Source organism: Abrus precatorius, unplaced genomic scaffold, assembly GCF_003935025.1.
Source record: "Abrus precatorius isolate BTA unplaced genomic scaffold, Abrus_2018 Scaffold5, whole genome shotgun sequence".
Classification (NCBI taxonomy): Eukaryota; Viridiplantae; Streptophyta; class Magnoliopsida; order Fabales; family Fabaceae; genus Abrus; species Abrus precatorius.
In genome coordinates this window covers 16,920,476-16,939,942 of record NW_020874395.1, presented here as the reverse complement: position 1 = coordinate 16,939,942, position 19,467 = coordinate 16,920,476, and the positions used below count along the sequence as shown (strand labels likewise).

At 33.1% G+C, this 19,467-nt stretch overlaps 2 protein-coding genes across 12 annotated transcripts in view; both read left to right on the top strand.

Moving 5' to 3' along the window:
- Positions 1 to 4,587, top strand: part of LOC113867036 — a 42,966-nt gene extending 38,379 nt beyond the window's left edge. For 6 of the 9 annotated variants that reach the window (XM_027501964.1, XM_027501960.1, XM_027501961.1 and 3 more), the window contains 3 exons: positions 765 to 847; positions 930 to 1,006; positions 4,319 to 4,587. In XM_027501964.1, the coding sequence (XP_027357765.1) occupies positions 765 to 847; positions 930 to 1,006; positions 4,319 to 4,490 (332 nt within the window). In that variant the 3' untranslated portion in view covers positions 4,491 to 4,587. Of the gene's footprint in view, positions 1 to 692; positions 848 to 929; positions 1,007 to 4,318 lie in introns of those variants that run through there. The other 3 variants (XR_003505123.1, XM_027501962.1, XR_003505122.1) reach the window with 3 other exon arrangements.
- A 6,443-nt stretch (positions 4,588 to 11,030) lies between these two features.
- LOC113867381 lies at positions 11,031 to 19,338 on the top strand. 3 transcript variants are annotated; one of them, XM_027502672.1, is made up of 7 exons: positions 11,031 to 11,256; positions 11,347 to 11,530; positions 13,073 to 13,126; positions 13,363 to 13,443; positions 15,358 to 15,427; positions 15,544 to 15,632; positions 18,296 to 19,338. In XM_027502672.1, the coding sequence occupies exons 2-7, from the start codon at positions 11,351 to 11,353 to the stop codon at positions 18,428 to 18,430; spliced, it is 609 nt and encodes a 202-aa protein (XP_027358473.1). In that variant the 5' UTR covers positions 11,031 to 11,256; positions 11,347 to 11,350; the 3' UTR covers positions 18,431 to 19,338. The 3 variants fall into 3 exon arrangements, with proteins under 3 accessions (XP_027358473.1, XP_027358474.1, XP_027358472.1); XM_027502673.1 differs by having other exon boundaries at positions 11,031 to 11,247; positions 11,341 to 11,530; positions 18,296 to 18,657; XM_027502671.1 differs by having other exon boundaries at positions 11,031 to 11,250; positions 18,296 to 18,657.
- Positions 19,339 to 19,467: the final 129 nt, after the last annotated feature.

The window sequence follows — 19,467 nt, the reverse complement described above, 5'->3', positions numbered from 1 at the left end:
TAGCACAAAAAGGGATTAGGAATCGTAAAATCGCACAATTTTACAAGCCAGCACACAATTTTGACTACCATGATACCACCTACCTCTTTACTGAGGTGTTTCTCATTATCTTGTCTTACAAGTCAAAAATGAATGTTAGAAGCCCAAGAGGTATAATTCTTACCATCCAATAATTCTGATTTTAAATCCTGATTTTTTCTTTATATTTTATTTTGCCCATTTGATCAGTTTTGAATCAATAAATAAGATTCATTATTCCACAACTTTCAATCATAGTATGAAAGCATTTTGACCAAGTGATTGTGGGTTCAACTCTTGTTACTCTCTCTCAACTCTTCAAAGTGATTGCTGGACAAGACGAAATGGTAAAGGACCACTCAAGAACCATAAGTCAATTTGCATGTCAACTATTTCTGGTTGAGTAGCATTTTCCTTTCCATAACAGCTTAATCTTTTAGTTTCATTGGTTTATTAGCAATTAATTTTTTGGTTGTTCATTGCTCAGCACTATCACAAGGCAGGACAAAATTGCCAATGGTGCCACTCTGATGTGGACTGGTATTGGGAGAGCACTTGTCAATTCATAAATTTATCTTGAAGAATTAAATGAGTATTTTGTAGTCAATGTATCATGTGTCTTGATTTCCTCATCCATTGCATTTCCTCATCCAAGCCTACCACTTGTTTCTCAGAAATATTGTAGGGCCTTTATTTTCCTTGAGACAAGAGATGAGTTATCTGTATGAATTCTTAACAAAATAAAGCTGAAAAAACTTTCGTGATCTTCCAGTCCCAGGAGCATGAGCTTGTAAACAAGTACAATTATGTTGTTAGCCTTTGGAAAAGGGTGAGTGCTATTTATTAGTAGCTTCTATTAAATTTACAATCTCATTTTTTACCAGTTAATTTCATGAATGTTGTATTTTCAGGTATCAACTGTCACTGGGGAACTGCGCTATGCTGATGCATTGAGGTTACTAAACACCTTGGAGGATGCATCCAAAAGGTTAGACAGAAGATATTATTATGCAATAAGTTTTTTTACTGAAAAAGAAACATAATTCATGGAAGATATATTTATATAGATTTTTTCTATCAATGGGAGAAGATAGGATACCTCCTAAGAAAACCATAAAAAATATAAATCCAATCGAAGAAGAAAGTAACATCATCTATGCAATGCTCACCGATTTCTCTGCTTGCCTAACAGAGAAATCCCTTTAATAAAGCTCTCCAAAACTCCGGGGCAATCTAACATTCACTAACAATACAGAAGTCCACAGAGCTCTAGCTTTTGGACAGTATAATTATAATTATAAATATAAATATAAATGAAGTGAATTAGTGAAACACACTGCAAATTGGATAAAAAAGAGATTTTTGCAATCTGGCAACCTGCAACGAGTCATTTGTATTACTATTAATCCTATTTAGCAAGGATTTAACTACAGGTCACATCACCTAATGCAAGCCACAACTACATCACACATTTGCAGACGACATTGGCATGCAACTACATTTCAAAACCTTACTATTAAATACAAAATTCCAAATTGAAGACTACACCTTAGTGTGGGCCTTGGAATCCAAAAGATTTTGGCTAGAAGTGTTGTCCCTTTATGAGATACAATTGGACTAAAGATTACAAAAAAGGCTAGATAGTTAGAAGGTAGTATTTTCCTTTTGTGAACCAGATGTGGGGTTTGCTCAAAGGATGTATAGAAGATTACATAGGTTTTCTTTTTTATTCCGAAAGAGTGAGATACTAAGAGCTGGATCATTTTGAACTATTTGTCAACACCTCAATCAGCCCGACAAAAGGTACCCAGTTAAATAATTTATTATATGTTAGTAAGATTGATGACCCCTGTAGGACTGTTTTATGCACAAGAGCGTTGAAGGTAGATTGCCACTCATTCAATCATACCCATTGCAATGAAACTCATTGAACAGTTTCAAAAGGTCATCTCTAATATAACCTAGCAAACTGTACAGGAAAATAGCAGAAAATACAGCATCTTGGTATCAATGTGCTAAAGGGAACTCCTTTGCTCAAAAGGTTTCTCCAACCTAGTGGCTTAAGCTTGTGCAATAGGAAACCAGTTGAAACCTGCAATAAAGGCAATAAAGTGGTTCATCCACTGTCTAGAGATTCTTAAAATAAAAGTAGCGATTTCTGAGATATCAACAGAAAAATGGGGGCATACAACATTGATCCATAAAGAAATTGCTTCAGAAACCTTAAAAGTTAAAACAAATAGAGAAATTGCTTTAGGGCATGTTCAAGAGTCATCCAGATCACCAAACAAATTGGTCTCTGAACTCTTCCTACACAAAACACAATAATGCACTTATTATTTGGTTCTTGCTCAAAAACACTTGATCATTTGTCAAAGTTAGTCTTCAATTGCATATTCATCCCTTCTCAACAACATAGAATTGATATTCCCATCCGTATAGCATTCTAGATTTATTCCAACTCATTTCCTTCTTGGTGATTCCTCAAAGTAACTATCCTAGGCCTAGCCCACACACTATGAATGCTTCCTTATGCTATGTTGGAGATATAACAGTATGAAATCATTCTTATTCCTTCACATAAACAGCTTAAGCATAGGGAATAGTTTGTTCATGACATGTAATGTAATTAGACATGGTTTGATTTGGCAATTAAACCAAACCGGTAATATGGATTGGTTTTCCAAAGCAATCTAGAATTATTTTGCTGCCAAACTGATTTTGTTTTGGTGAATCAATTGTAAATTGATATGGAACCAGTTTATAACCAGTTCACAGCAATCTTGCTCATTCCACCATTATTATTGGTGATGCATGTTTCTTGTTTCGGCCTTTCTGGCAACATAAGCCTTCATCTCCAGCAATATACTCCACAATGCACCTCCAACCACCATACCACATGCCTTGGTTGAGACCGCAACCAAGCTGCTACAGGACTCATGACCACCCTGGAAACTGTGCACAGCTCAGGTTCCAGTCACCACCACCTCACTGCACCATCACTGGTCACCTGCTTACCCCACACATCAGACCAGCAAGCAGCCATCTTTTGCTCAACACCCAAAGCCAGAGACTCATTTTAGCAGATCAGTGGCTCAGGTTTGATGCAAAGAGAGAAAGGAGGTTTAGGGTTCAATTGTGGGAGAGTGAGATTGATATCTGAAATTTCCCAATTGTTATAGTGATATTGATTTGGTTTATTACAATTAACCAAACTGGAATGGTGTGATCAATGAACTAAACTGTGTGCGGAAATATGAACCAGTTTGGTTATTTCATTTGTTTCACTTTTTTTTTTGTTAGAAACTGGATCAAAACACCCTGAATTGGGATAAATTCACTGTATTATTAAATAATTTTGGTACCAATAGATGGCAACAGCGCACCAGAAGAGCAGAATAATAGAAAATGAAAGGTAACAACTAACAAGGGTATTCAAGAGACCCTCCACTCTCCTTTCCTGACTACTATCTATTTTACTTCCTCCTTTTTCTTCTTCCTAACTCCTTTCTTATAGCTATCCAGGTCAACTTTCACCCTTTTATCGTCTTACCTAAATCACTGAATTATTTCCTTATGTAAATCACTCAATCCCCCCCCCCCCCCCCTTCTTCTCTTCCTTTTTCACCTTGCCCTCAAGGTGAAAGGTAGGGAACTCTCCTTGCAATCTCGCCATTTGACTAAAACTTCAGTGATGCCTTTACGTGTGGTTCTGTTATCAAGTACTTCTGCAGTCTCTATCTTTTGGAGTGTGGACCTATAGAATTACTGCCCTTACTGCTGCTTCAAATCCAATAGGGCTCTATCATTAGGGTGTATATTATATGGATATAAAAGCAGGAAACCGTTCATGTTTCTTCACCTATATGCATAAACCATTGACATGGTTCATGATATGCTTCTAAGTTCAAACTTCTCTAAAAATGAAAAACACTAAAATAAAGTTTCCTGGCCCCTTTATGGTCTCTGCCTACTATAACTTAAAGAGGATGCGTTCGACAGTTGAAGATTAATAGTTCCTGTTACATCAACGTGTTTTTCCTTGCTCCTTTGTTCCTATTTTTTTATATCCCTATATAATGGGCCATAAGCTTATCCTGAGGGTGGAGATAGGATGTGGAGCACAATTATTTATATGTTCCCACTGGTTGGATGCTAACCTGTATTTTCATTTAGACTTCAGCAGCAGTGAAGTACTTGCTCTTGATTACTTTCCTTTCTCTTTTCTGTGTTTAAAAGCTATTTAAATCTTTTTTCTGAAAATTTGGTTTTTTTTCCTCTGACACATTCTTTCTTGCAGGTTTAATGATCAAGTTAATGCGACACTTGCCCTTCTCCATCCGATTAACTGCACCAGAGAGAGAAAAATACATATGGTGTTTGATATGACAACGTTTCCAGCTTTCTTGATTGTTCTAGGGTGCCTTTATATGGTATTGAGGCCAAGGCAACCAAAACCAAAGATTAATTAGAGGTTTCAAATCGCCGTTATGAATTTTAATTAATGTAGGATTATTACAAGGATTTTCCGTGTTGGCAAGTACAAGGGATTGAGGTGAGGATTTACAATCATTTTCTTCTATAGACGTACACAATTTTATAGGTTTTTAAGGTTGTGGGTTATGGATAGTGCCTCAGCAAATTGTTAGCTTATTTATATCTAGGCTTTTTATGCGTCAATTTTCTCCCATGTGCAAATTGATCTCTTTAAAAGCTTGTAATTTAGTAGTTTCTTTCGGCACGCTATTCTCAATTATCTTACGCTACGGTAGAGAATGAATTGTATGTATCAACCCAAAGCAATAAAATAAAATTGGTTGGGCCTTTTTAATTTCATCAAGGTTGCGTTTGGGCAGAATTATTTCTACGTCTCAAAATACTTTAAAGACAATTACTTAAAAGTAAAGGTATAGCTGCTTGGTAAAGCTAAGGTCCTCCATTCGTGAAAAACAAACTGTTTAAAATTTAATTATGTACATAAAATTAGGCAACATTAAACAGTAAAGTTATATTAAAATAATTCATCATAGAAATTCCAAAAACAACTCGTAATCCTCTTCGAGTTATGTATAATGTTATTAAATCACTAAAACCATATGTTTTTTATTCTGGTAAAAAAAAAAGGGTAAAGGAATATTAAAAAAAAAAATAGAGGTAATTAAAAAAGATTTTTTGATCAATGATTTTTTTTAAAATTTAGTTTGACTAAATTTGTTGGTTTAATGTGAATCATGTTGGTTGTTTTGTTACAACACATTGCGAACGTGTGGCTTTCTTTTTTCTATCTATACTAATATTATTATGGTAAAAATAATATCATTACTTTTTTTTGTGTCATGCTTTGTGCAAACCCTTGAGAATATGGATAATATAGGGAGTAATGCTATTTAGACACTTATTTTAAGTGTCTATACGTGATCCTATATAAGAAAAGAAATCAAGTATTAGGTTGTACCAAACTTATTCTACACATGCGCACAGGTTATCAAACTTCAAAAAAAATTTCTTCAACTCTCATGCTCAATCATGTGTCATGTTCATCTTCTTCTTCAAAGAAAAAAAAAAAAAAACTTATTTTGCTAACTGTCCAGTGACCTTTTGTTTGTCTTTTTCTTCTTGAACAAATCAAAAAAAAATATTTGAATGACTCTCACTGTGACACCCTTACTACTTACTAAGCAATAAATATAAATACAATCATAAAATAACTAAACAGTAAGAACATCACATGCATGGGTATATATATATTTATTCAGATATAGTGAAATTAAATACATTACCATTACTAGAAGTCTTCATTTCATACATACACGTCATCTGTTAATTTATACAATCATCCAGTTATCTAAATATATACATAACTGAATTACATACGAAATAAAGTGGAGTCACGATATCAGAGATGACAACCCAAAACGAAGACCTCACGAGCTTTCCCCTGGATCCATGATCACCAAAGTGCCCATTTCCTCCCAAAATTCAACAACGGTAAGGTTAGGCTTCCTATATACCCATTTTTCTTTTCAGTCAAAAGTACTTACACCTACGTATATGTATAGATTATTCCTTACTCGACTCTATCCTACTCTCCTTTTCCACTAGATTCCTACCCAGAGGAGGTAAAATTAGGAAGGAGTCCTGCTTGAGAAGCAGTCATCTTCCTTCCGATAGCAGTAGAGGTGTTTGAACAGTGAGAAGAATCAGAAGAGTCTGAAGAACTAGAGGAAGACGAAGAGGAAGTGGATGAGATAGAGATAGGTCTTGCTAAAAGTGTGTCAACTAAACTAGTCCGTTCAACAGGTGGTAAATATGGTATAGAAGGACGTAAAGGTCTAAGGAAACCTGGGGGTAATACCGGGGGTGATAATACAGGGACAGGAGGTGGGGTAGGGGGTCGCACAAACTGTACATCTGAAGGAAATGGAAAAGTAATTCTCATGGGTACTCGGATGGGAATAAGGTAAGCTCGTGGGCCTGGCCCATTTCTATCTAACAAAAAGGTAATAGATCCAGTGTGGGTGAATCGTTGTTGCTCCCAGTCGTGCACCCATCTTCCCTCGGGATCATATCTGATCGAGACGCTGAATTGGTACGGTGGTCGAGCCATCAATGTTCTTACCTAATAAACATATTCACACACAACACACATAGCAATAAAAGGGTGAGACAATTCGATTCAATCTCCAGCAGCAAAAGACATATAAGGGTTTCAATCACACAATTAATTATCAACACCCATAATCTACCAAGCAAATGCATATGCCATGAATGAGAAATGATGCAAGTCTATTATTATAACTTAGTACATTTTGACACATGCATGTGGGCCCAGAACCATCAATCTGTTTCTTTTACTCAGGGAAGGATCAGGAGTTTCACTGTTACTTAACTGCCAACTTGGTTAATCTCATAATACAGTAACAGCTCTACTAATACAAGAATCTCTCGGGACCAGTCAGGATAGTAAAGTTTTGCAGTGAGAGTCCACAGCACAAGGTGGCGAGCCTTGGCCACTGTCAGATTCAATCACACGTCACTATCCCCAAGACTACCCTGGAGCCGCCCCTAGATTTCTTATACTTCCCTGTCCACTCATCACACTATCACATGTTCATGATGCATGTCTTCATTCCTAATTAATTTAATTAGAGAAAAAATTTAATTTTTCTTTTTTGTTAAGTACAATCCTTAACTTTTTCTTTTCTCAATAAAATTCGACAGAGTCTCCTCTGTAAATCAGATATTCCAAAATTTTCTTCTTCCTGTAAAACAACCAGAAAAAATCCAGAATACTTCTAATTTATTAAATTCCACCTCCATCACCTCAAAATCCAAGAAAATCGTATCTTCCCCTCTTTCTTTAAATATGTTTTCATGCTTAAAAATTGAGGACTTAATCATTTTTTAAATAAATGATTCAAGCCTTCCAAATATCCAATACTACTTTCTCAGTAATATAATTTATTTATTTATTTTTATTAAATCCATTTTCCAAAGAAGTCAAAAGATACTTGTACTATATATAAAATACATAATTATATATATATATATATATACCTTAAAAACATATTTTCTTCTCTCCAACAAGTCTGAATGGACATTTAGATTATGTCAATCTATATGCTCACATCACATAAAACTAAATTACTTCCAATCTTTACCATTATATGGCATTCATACCAACAAGAATATCTACACAAACACATAATGAGAATTCAACCAATTATAAAGAAATAATTCAATATAGCACTTCAACCATAAATCATTCCAATACATTAATTTTAAATACACAAAGGACCTTACATATAAGGGAGAGTCCTTGTTCAATCAATTTCCTGGTCTAAGGCAACCTTTCATACATGTCCAGTACTATAACAAAATCTTCTAAAATTTATGGGTTAGCTCTAAAACAACCTAAATTCATTTTATTTGATTAGAACAATAGAGAATTATTCCCTTATGGTTCTTAATGCCACCTATTGAAATAAAATCATCCCACCCCTTACCTTACGGATGTTCTTTGATGAAGGTATGGATGAATTTTTTTTTTCTTTTCTGATTCTTTAGAAAAACTCGAACAATCCAATCTTCAAAACGATCAACCTAATCAATTAATCATGCCTAAACATAATTAATACTAAGGAGATGCTAATTTTATACTCTTATATGTATATGTAAAAATTAAAATTTTCTAACTTTTGCTATAAAAGTCCGATTAACACAAAATTAGTTTCTATAATCTAACTAATATAAAAGGAATAAAATGGAAGTAAAAAACACTCACTTCACCTTCTCTAAAACCACATGGCAGCCAACCCTTGTGAGGGTTTAGTGCTTTTTAATCACATTTTTGAAAAACTAATTATGTAAACAATATAAGCCATGCATAGTCTACATATAGTACAAAAGAAAGCAAGTTTAAAACCAATAATTTTGAAGCAAAGTAAGACCCATTTTTACTGTTCATGACAGCCAAAAAAACATGAAAAAATTAAAATTTTAATCGGATGAAATGATAATTAACAAATAATTAAGCTTAATTAAGGATATATATTAAAAACATACCTTAAAACAAGCTTAAATGAGTGGAAGAAAATGAAAATGGTGAAAGGGAGAAGAAGGGGTTATGGACTTGGAGAAGAAGAAGGTTCACGTAAGAAAGTGGTCAATTTAGTCAAATAGGTAAAGAAATAATAATACAATAATCAATTATTTTGCTATTTTAATATAATTAAATAAAATAATTATGAATAAAACTCAAAAATAAAAATAATTGATGCCAAACAATTAAAATAATTATAACATAATTTTTTGACATCAATATCTCCTTGGTTATCACTTAAAAAGAAAAAGAAAAAGGAAAAAAAAACTAATCACATAGTTCCTGTTAACACATAAAACAGTATCAACCAAAATCTAAAAATAAGCAATAATTACCAAAATAATTATTTTTACACTCCAAATATTATTTCTAATTAAAAATACAAATTTTATTATTTAAAATAATTCTTCGTAATTAAAAATGTTATTTTTATCCTCATAGAGCAATTTTAACCGGTATAAATGAGCAATTATTTTTTTTTATTATATTTTTTTTTTGCCAAAAAAATTGAAGAATTATAATCTAAATTATAATTATATTAACAAATTAACTGTTTAAAAAAACGAGGATGTTACACTCACCCTTGTTCATATTCTTGAATATCCTCTTCTTGAGTGACTCTGACCCTTCTTCTTATATGTCCTCTTCTTTGCACTATTTTTGTTCTTCAACAAAAAAGAAATGTTTCTCATTCTCGCCCACTATTCATTCTTCTGTGACTCTCTCTCACTTGTTGTTTGCAGCCTACTCCTTTGAATATATATATTGGTCCTCATTGCAACATTTGTGTTTTGAAAGCTTGAAATACTAATTGGGCAACACTCACAGTATCACAAGTATTTTTTTTCTCCTCTTTTTTAGATTTTTCACAATGTTACGAGTACAGATAATATTAAGGAGTACTCTGACTTTTGGCCCTATAGACAACGATACTTAGTGAATGTAGGTAATTTAGTGAATGTAAGTAATTTGACATATTTAGTTAGTAATTTTTTTACCTAAGTTCTGGTAATTTAGTGTATAAGCTAGTAATTCTTTAGGTATATCTTGTATTGATGAGTAACTAAAAATAATTTTATATTTTGCTATGGTGGCCTTCAAGACAACAACATTTAGTGAATGTAGGTAATCCAGCATCACAGTTAGTAATTTTTTGTCTAAGATACTGGTAATTTAGTGTATAAGTTGGTAATCTATTATGTCTATAAATTTGTCTCCTACTCCCATCATTGGACTAGCTAACATATTGTATTGTGGATAATACAATAGTATATATTGTAATCCTGAAGAATATATTACAATTAAAATGATAATAATTTTTTCTTAAGTGAACTGTATATAGATGGTAATTGACCACAAAAAGCTAGTAATTCTATGTTCAAAATGATGGTAATTAATTATAGAAGCTGGTAATATTGCAATGTGTACGCATAATTTTTTTTTTTTTCACTTCTCTAATATGTGTTACTGAACTTACTTAATTAATGACTATCATAAGGTTATTTATTTGTCACCAATAGTAGATTATAAGTACGAAACTACTACTAATATAATAACAATTATACTGTAACTGAATTATATAAATATGGTTATTGACTATATAAAGTTGGGTGTTGAATATCAGAAATCAATTAATAATATATATTTATATAAATATGATTTAAGTTAATTAATGTTATAAATTTTATAATTTTTTAATGATATTTATTATTATTTATTAATTAAGTGACACATTTAAATGTGTCACACCAAATATTATTTTAAAATAATTATTAATGTTATATGATTAAATATATGACACATTTTAATAAAATAATAATCATAAATATTTTAAATTTAAAAAAATTAAAAGTATTTTTTTTAAAAAATAAATTAAATAAATATATTTATATAATTTAAAAATATTTAAAATTAAAAAGACATAATAATTAATACAATTCAATACAATTTTTAATAAAAACTTAAAACTTGTTTTATTTAGTTTTGATTTTTAATTTTTAAAAATTATATTTTAAAAATTTTATAAAATTATTTTTAAAAAAATAAAATTTATTTAATAATTTAATTTTTAAAACTTCTTTTAGTTAAATTTTTATTAATTTAAAAAATAATAAAAACAAAAATATCGACCATAGTCTGTTTTTTAGTTTTAAAATCAGAAAATAAAATATTATTTTTAAAATTTACGTCGATAAATAAGTTTTTATATATGTTTTTTAAATATAAAATTATATTTAAAGAAAACAAACTAGTGCTTATATTTTTTTTATTCTTTAATCGGAACTTAGATAGCAAGATTAAAAAAAAAAGACAATTCAGGTAAAACCATCACGGACCGGAAGAATCACCAGAGTGAATATATAGAGATACAAAATACCCTATCAGGTTTACTGTAATTATCACTTATTTTTTTAGTTGACATTTTGAGTTCCAATCCGTCTCATTTCTACGGAAACTTCGGGAAGAGCAAATATTAATTGTATTACCGCCGTCCATTATTTTGTGAGTTGAACGGCTTTTGTGTTTATTCCTCTGCAATAGCCGCAATACAACACCCAGCGTTTGTTGAAGACTCTTTGGTGTATGCTTTTACATTGGTGCCAATCTTTTGCTTCTTCGTAATCGTAATCGTAAACGTTAGTTCAAGTTTCTTCTAATTTGATGGTGCAATTTAAATATTTGTTTTCCTTAAAGTTAATAATTTGTTGATGTGTTGGGAGAAATAGTAAAATGGAGTCTGGAGCACTAGTGTCCTCAGAGAAAGAAGGGCAACAAGGCGCCTCGTATACGTATTGGGTTAGGAAAATAACGGGAGATGCAGCACCTTTGCCAGTGCCTCGCAAGTTGACCCCAGAAGAAGTTCCCCCTTGTCAATCTCAGCCTGCGACGATTGGTTCAGCTTGGAATCGCGTATGACCTTTTTTTCTTTCTCTCCTTTATAATGATTATAATTGAACAGAAAAGTCAATGATTTGAGTTTCCATCAACCATTTGATCCACTTCTCTTCGATGATTGTTCAAATGCTTAATCTTAAAGTCATAAAAAAGTCCAAATCATTGTTAAAGACCATATAAAATTTATTTGGGGGGAAAGATCCGTAAATTTTATCTTATAGACAAATATGCTCCAAGTATTTATATGCTTTAAGACAACTTTTTTCACTTGGGTCTTATGTTGAAGCCTGAAGGATGTAGAAATGAATGGGATAATGGAGGAGATCGTGGCTGTTGCTTTTTAAATGCTTGATAATGGCCGTTGGAATGAAATTGGAAAGGAATGGATTTTTCAACATCTATACTTCTTAAAAAATAAAATAGAGCCAATGAAGAATCTCTAGCATGTAGCCATTCACCCAAACTTCCCCTGCATTTCCATTTCCAGTTCATCAACCGTGGCTATGTTTTGTCTTCTAGAAATGAAGCTTTAGGACAAATTAAATTCAGAATTATGTGGAAATCGTGGTTGTTGCCAAGTTCATGAGTATTATAATTTAGGACAAAACTTTTGTGCTGTTTTTATGTGTTGTTGGTACTGTTTACCAATCAAAATTAGAATTTTATTTTAATAAATACTACCTCTAGTCCTATTTATGAGAAACAAATATTTAACTCATTTAGACTAATTAAAAGCAATTATGTCATAAACTACTCTATTCCAAAAATACTCTAGTATTAATTGGTGTCTCATATTAAATGAATAAATGTGTCCACTTATATGGTTAAGGGTGAGTACCTTGTTAATACAAATCTCACAAGAAATAAGGGTATAAAAGGAATATAGCAATTAATGCATTTAAAAATAAGTTTTTGTTTCTTAAATTTTGGATGGAAAAAATATTGGTAGTTGTTTCTTATAAATAAGAATGAAGGTAGTAATTTACATTTAAAGTTATTGCATATTACAGAAAAAAAACTCTAGTTTGATTGGTAAACAGTATGAACAACATCTAAGGAACTGCATCTAAGTTTTGTCTTATAATTGACTTGATGCGCTATTGTGTTTTCAGTGTTGCAAATATCTTTGAGGAAATTAAGATATGTTTCTGCATTCTGCTACACTTGTTTAGAGATTATTTGGATTGTTAAAGATGTGTTTGTTTCAAACTAACTAATATTATTCTTGGAAAAGTGAACTTGTCAATATGACATTCCCATGGTGATGGATGGGTATGTTGCTTTTCCATGGGAATATTGGAAATTTTCTGGTAACCCAACCAGTAACTTCTATTCCCAACTTTATTTTTCCCATCATTTGAATTTTGAAAAATATCTCCACAAATATTAAACCTTAACCAAGCAATACACCCAAGTATAACATTCTTAGTAATTTTATTCGTAGGAATGTAATTATATCCCTTGAAACAAACTCCACCTGAAGGGTATACTATACACTATGTTTAGCTATGAAGTTTTCTTGTATCAAAGAATCTGAATGGTTCAAAATTAATACAGGCTGGGACATGGGAGGAGAAAAGTCTAAACAATTGGGCAACTCCGAGAATTAAGGTTTGCATCTCAATATCCATGTTATCTTTTGCTTCTTCACTTTATTATTGTCCATGCATGTCTATGTCTATGTCATGAACCTTGTATGTGATTTTGTTCAGCTATCTTAGAAACCATTTTATTGTGCCTTGCAATATTACATTAATGGTCATCAACTTATCACAGCTAATCAAATTTACTTTATTTGTTTTTTTTTTTTAAGCTACGGTCACTTATTCTATGCATTTTTTTTCCAGGAGTTGCTTATCTCAGTAGGCTCCATACCGTTTTCCTTTGGCAAAGCTGAAGTAGAAGATGTTACCAAATGTGTTGGCGATGTGAGTGTATTGCATGATTTACTTCTAAATGCATCTATTTTGTATCCCAGGATACTGAGATATAATTCTTTGGGTCAGTTTGGTGCTCCCCTTGAAAGGAGTGAAAAGGTCTAGGATGAAATTCATATCAAAAAGTATTCTTGAAGTTTTCATCCCCATTTACAATGATACCAAACAGACTCCTAAGGTTTTAGAGTCTTAGATTGGATGATTGAATATGGTTTTGATAAAACGATTTTTCTAACATGTGCTCAAAGTCATACAATAAGAAATTGATAACTAAAAAATGTTATCAATGCATTGAATTTTGTAATATACTTATATACTATGATTTTTAATAAAAACTTACTATATACAGGCTCTTATTATGCATTTATAGGTACACATTAGAAAAATTGTTTATAGAATGTGATAAGATCTATTATGGTATTAAAGCGTATCCAATTTAAATATTGGACCACTTGCAAATAACTAGTCCTATAAACTTCATGTATCAGATGTTTAATCCTAAAGGTGAGGGGGATGTGTTAAGATTTTTAATATGCTATCATAATCTCGTGTTTTTGAATGTTAAGCCACGCATAAATGTCTAATCTTGCACACTTCATGTGCACCAAATGTCTAGTTCTAATTGTGAGAGAGGTGTATTAAGATATTTCACCTCAACTAGAAATATGGATAAAATACCCTAAAAAATTTGAATAATCCTCCTCCTATGAGATAACTTTTAAAAGCAAGTTAGACTCAGTTTTATAGTATCGCATTAAAGCCTTTCCATCTTAAATGTTAGGCTATTCACAGATCCTGCAAACTTCACGTACCAAATGTTCAATTTTAGGTGAAAGGAGAGTGTGTTAAAATGTCGTACATCAGTTAGGAATATGGTCAGAATACTTCTTATAAGGCTTACACAACCCTCCTCTTATGAGTTAGGCCCAATCTTCTAATAGAATGTTTCTTATCAATGAAGGTATGCTTATATTTTCATTCATCTATTTGTTATTATTTGTAATGTTTTGATGGAGTCTAGAGAATTAAATTTTCGTTTGCCGAATTGTTTTCAAGGGGATGGTTTGGTTCAATTTCGTTGGATGATGTTATGTGGAAATTTAGTTATGAGGAGGAACAAGAAACAAAACAATTTGCTTGGTCAAGTGTAGAGGTTGAGTTTCACGCAATGGTGTTAGGAGTTTGAGTTAGTACCGTGAAGATTATATTTTTTAATGGCATAAGAATAAATTATAAAGCTCTTTTGTTCTGTCACATCAAATAGGACAAAACAGAGATATAATTTAATAAAGTAATTGTTTTAATTCTATTCATTAATGTTATGCAATGTAGAGTTTCTATCATCCAAAATGTAGATTAAAGAAACACAATACATCTTTGCTCAAGGGATTATTTGCTTGTTTTAGGCAATACACAAGAATGAATGTGATCAATGTGGAAAATTATTTGAAAATGAATAACTAAATAGTGTTGAATAAATGGAAATTTTTCTTTAAAGATATTAGGAGTGTAATTGTATCTCAAGTTTTTGTTTTTCATTTTGACTTGAGCATCCCTTTGTGGCTTGAAAATATGACATGTTTTGAAATTAGTTCCTATTTTGTTTTTAATGCTTAAAATTTAATAAACTAGTGGTTTTAGCCTAGGAGGGATTAAAAATGCATTGTTTTGTAAAATGTGAGGACTAAAGAATGAAATTTAAATAAGGACTACAATAAAAAAATGTCATATTTTCAAAGACCAAACGTGTATACACACACACACATATATGTATATATACACATGTATGTATGTATGTTATATGTGTCCTTTCATTCTAGTTATATCTGAACTTCTCCATTCCCAAATTTCAATGCTTTATGAAAATGTGTGATGGATTGTTATTTTGTGATTGAACATTTTTAGGCATTCATGATGATTGTTCGGAACAAGAAACGTGTTGGTTACACCTATGAGTTGACCTTAAAAGTCAAAGGTGAGGTGCTATCAACCATTCTTTTAAAGCACTTCCGTCTAACTGTTCCTGTTTTCTTTTTTATGCATTTCAATCTAATTACTTTATAAGCCATGTTGATTTGCAAATGAAAGCAGGGGAATGGATCATACAAGGAGAAAAAAAGTTGATTGAGGGCCACATAGATGTCCCAGAGTTCTCATTTGGTGAACTAGATGACTTGCAGGTACCTCTTAGTATTGATTTTAACACTAGAGCCACTAAACTGGTGCATGGTAAGAAGAGTTTATTTTAGTTTTCCACTATTGAGGAATCAGAGACAATGCTATAAAATGTGCAGGAATTTGATATGCACCTTTCCCTCCCTCACAATAACAGTAAATTAATGTAAATATGTGTAGGTATCATTCAAGTATGATAATGGTAAAACAAATGATGTTTTCTCCTTAAGAGATGAGAATTCACCCCAAGCCTAAACTTCCCTCATAGGCACTCCTCTATCACATCATCACCAAGAGTTTGTTCCTTGTATACCTTCTCCCCTCCATCCTCAATACTCTCTCCTCCATGTCTAATTTCCTAGCGCTCTCCCACATTTGTTACATGCTTTTCTGTCCCCTTTCACCAAACACCTCTAAGGCCCTGTTATATAGGAAATAATTCTGCTCCAGTTCGTGTGAAAATTGGACGGTCCAATTTCATTTTTGCTTAAATGAATCTACATTCGCTTAAGTGAAAATGAAATTTTCCTTCCCCCTCATCTCTTACAGCTCCCTTCTTCCTCCCGCTACCAGCGCCCCCTTCCCCTCCCCCTCCCCCTCCACCAAGCTCCCCTTCCCCCACCCACACATCCACCTCCAGCCCCTCTTCCCCCCCCCCCCTCTCTCTCTCTCTCTCTCCCCCGCTTCACCTTCCTCAGCCCTCTCCCCCTCCTGCTCCCCATTCTCCTTTTCCCCAGCCCCCCCCCCCCCCCCCTCTTTTTCCTTGCCCCACTAGTCCTGCTCTCCCAACCCCACACACCCCACCCACTCTTATTCCCCACCCCCTACAATTTTTGCAAAAATGTTTGATATTCACTTAAGTGAAAGTGGGATGGACTGTTCCCGCTTGAATTGGAGCAGAACCGGATCCTCTTATCTACACATTCCCAAACATAGTCCTAGGCCCATTAGCTAGGTGAATTGTTAATGCTTGCTTGTACATTTTGTAAAATGGGTTGCCAACATTTCCACCCTCCTTTGTAGCAATCTTGTCCTCATGGTTGAAATTAGGAAATTGTCCTCAATACAGAGAAGGCCTTTGAAAGTATTAGCTAAGAAAGTGGATGACATGACTTTTAGTATGATAAAAAGGGGTAAATGAAGACCCCAAAGAACCTTAAAAGAAATTATTAAAAGAAACATTTTGATTAATAATATTTTTGAAATTTTGGTTTTTGATCAGGCTCAATGCCATAGTGTGATTCATGTTGTGGACCTCACCTAGTGGATAAAGTTTGATTGTTGTTGAAATTGTTTCCCAAATTTGAGAGTGAAGGGGAAAATATTTTATGCTTTGTTTGGATAGCAAATAGCGTTTCTATACTGATAACCCCCAAAATCCTAAGCAGGAGTGTTTCTTTGTGAATCAGTAAATAGTGTACTATTACATATCTAGTTCTCTGTTAGGCTTTCCGAAGTTTTAATTTGTCGTTTCTTCACAAGATAGTCAAATTAAAAGATTGAGTAAGACCAAAGATTAAATTACCTTGCTCCAAATGAATTAATTAAAATTTGGTTTTTGATATAGCCCAATGCCATTGATTGATTCACTTAGTTTATTTCACCTTGTAGGATAAAGTCTGATTGTTGCTTGTTTGTTTGTTGTTATCTTGTTGCCATATATATCACAGCGATCTTAGAATCATTACTTGGCTGGAATAGTTCCTAAAAATTGAGCTCAGCCATTTTTCTGTATGATGGGCAAATACTGATATGGTCAGCTCGAAGTGTTTGATTTTTGCTACCTACCATGAATTATATGATGCTTATTTTCTTCATCTCAGATACTATTCAGTTCCTTCGAATACATTATATTGATTGCAAACCCTTATTATACTAAATTTTACCCCTAGTCACCCAAAAATACCCTAAATCTTACATCTGGAACACTAAACCTTTCAATGTCCCACATCACTGTTTGGAGTCTCAGATGTAATTTTTAAACCCAAGTGCATAAGCAGTTACCTTTTCTTTTCTTTTTTTATTTTTTTCTAAGAGCTTCAAAGGCAATGTAGGACATCTAAAGGGTTAGTGTTCAAGAGCTTACAGTGCATTAGCAGTTACCTCTTCTTTTTCTATTCAAATAGCTTACAGTGCAATGTGCCAGCTCTCAGTAAATGTATGATATCTTCTGTTTCTTGTTAAGCATTAATGGTGTACGTTCCTTGCTCCTCACGAGAAAGAGGGTGACTACGTATAAAAGACACCTTGATGCTCAAGTTAGTGGAGGAATGGAAAGATGTCTATAGAGTGGAAGGAATACTTATTCCACACCTCTAGTGGGTGTGCTGCCTCTGCTTATATGGGACTGGGAGTGTCCTCTCTCTTTGTGCTGCTACGTGAGTGAGAACACATCCATTTTTTGTGGTAGGATTTTCAATACCCATGTAACAAGCTCTGACATTATATGCCTTGGGTACGATGGTGTTGATCCCTCTAGAAAGTATATTCTTGTGGTCCCGAAGTGCAAGGCCTAGGATGAAGGGCTGGTAGGGGATGACTTGCAATGTCTATATCGTTGGGATTATTATTTGCCTGAATAAATCACCTCTTTGCTTTGATTAAAATTATGACTAGCGATTTCCCTAGATAATCTGTTTGCTTATTCCGACAATATTTTTGTGAGCAGATGGACGTGAGACTGAGGGAAGCAGGGGATATCTTGCATCAAGATAGGACGCAGATAAGCAACGACTTGAAACTACTTTTACAGCCTGTTCGGGAAAAGTTGCTTCAATTTGAACAGGAACTCAAAGATAGATAGAAAGTGGTAGTTTTCGAATTTGTGACAAAAGTCATGCAGTTTTTGTTCTCAATTTGATTGGTACTTGTATTTCTAGTACAACCTTATCACGAATAAAGTTGTGTCACTATCTGGACCAGAACTACGAACAGGGAAGTCCTCTTAGGTAACTACGATCATGAGGCCTAACCACCTTGTATTATCAATTATCATACGCTAAATTAAATATAATATGTGGCGTGGTTTTGCTCATGAATCTCAATTCACGATCTCCTTTGTCATTTCCCGCTGCCGGCGGGGACATTTTCGTATTATCAGGGTTACATAGAAAAGGGATACAGGAAATTTGGGATACCGCAATTTATGATTATTATCAACCAGAGAGAAGGTACATAAACCTTATATAGAGGGATGACAGTTACAAGACTGGAAGTCAGCTCTATGGCAAGACTGACTAACACCTAACAGAAATCAAAAATTGATTTGCAACTATGAATTGTACAGACAGATATCAGACATCATACAATTATGAACATGGGTGTATATACTCTAATACTCTCCATTCAAGCTCATGGGGTATGAGGAACAACACGAACATTGAGCTTGCTGCTAAACTCGGTGAACTTGGTGGGAGACGAAGCTTTGGTGAGTGCATCAGAAGCTTTCAAATCAGCTAGAGGGTGTTGAATTGTGAGCTGTTTGTTGAGAATCTTTTCTTGAACAAAAAGGGATCAAGTTCCATGTGTTTTCTGCGGGTATGTAGAATAGGGTTATAAGGTAATGGCATTGAGATTATCACAACTAAAGAAATTGTAAAAGGAGAGTTCAACAAGGGTTTGAATTCATAGGAAATTAATGGTAACTTGTGACACGTAATAGTTTTCTTTACTTTACCATCATTCTTAAATAAAATTTTCATGCATAGTTATCAAATTTTAAGCAAAATTTAATAATAAAAGAAATAGAATATTAATTTATATTAATAAAGATTTGACTAAATTAATAGATTAGTTCATCTACTCTTAGTGTTGTTCTGGTTTGGTTCTAAAACTTTTTCC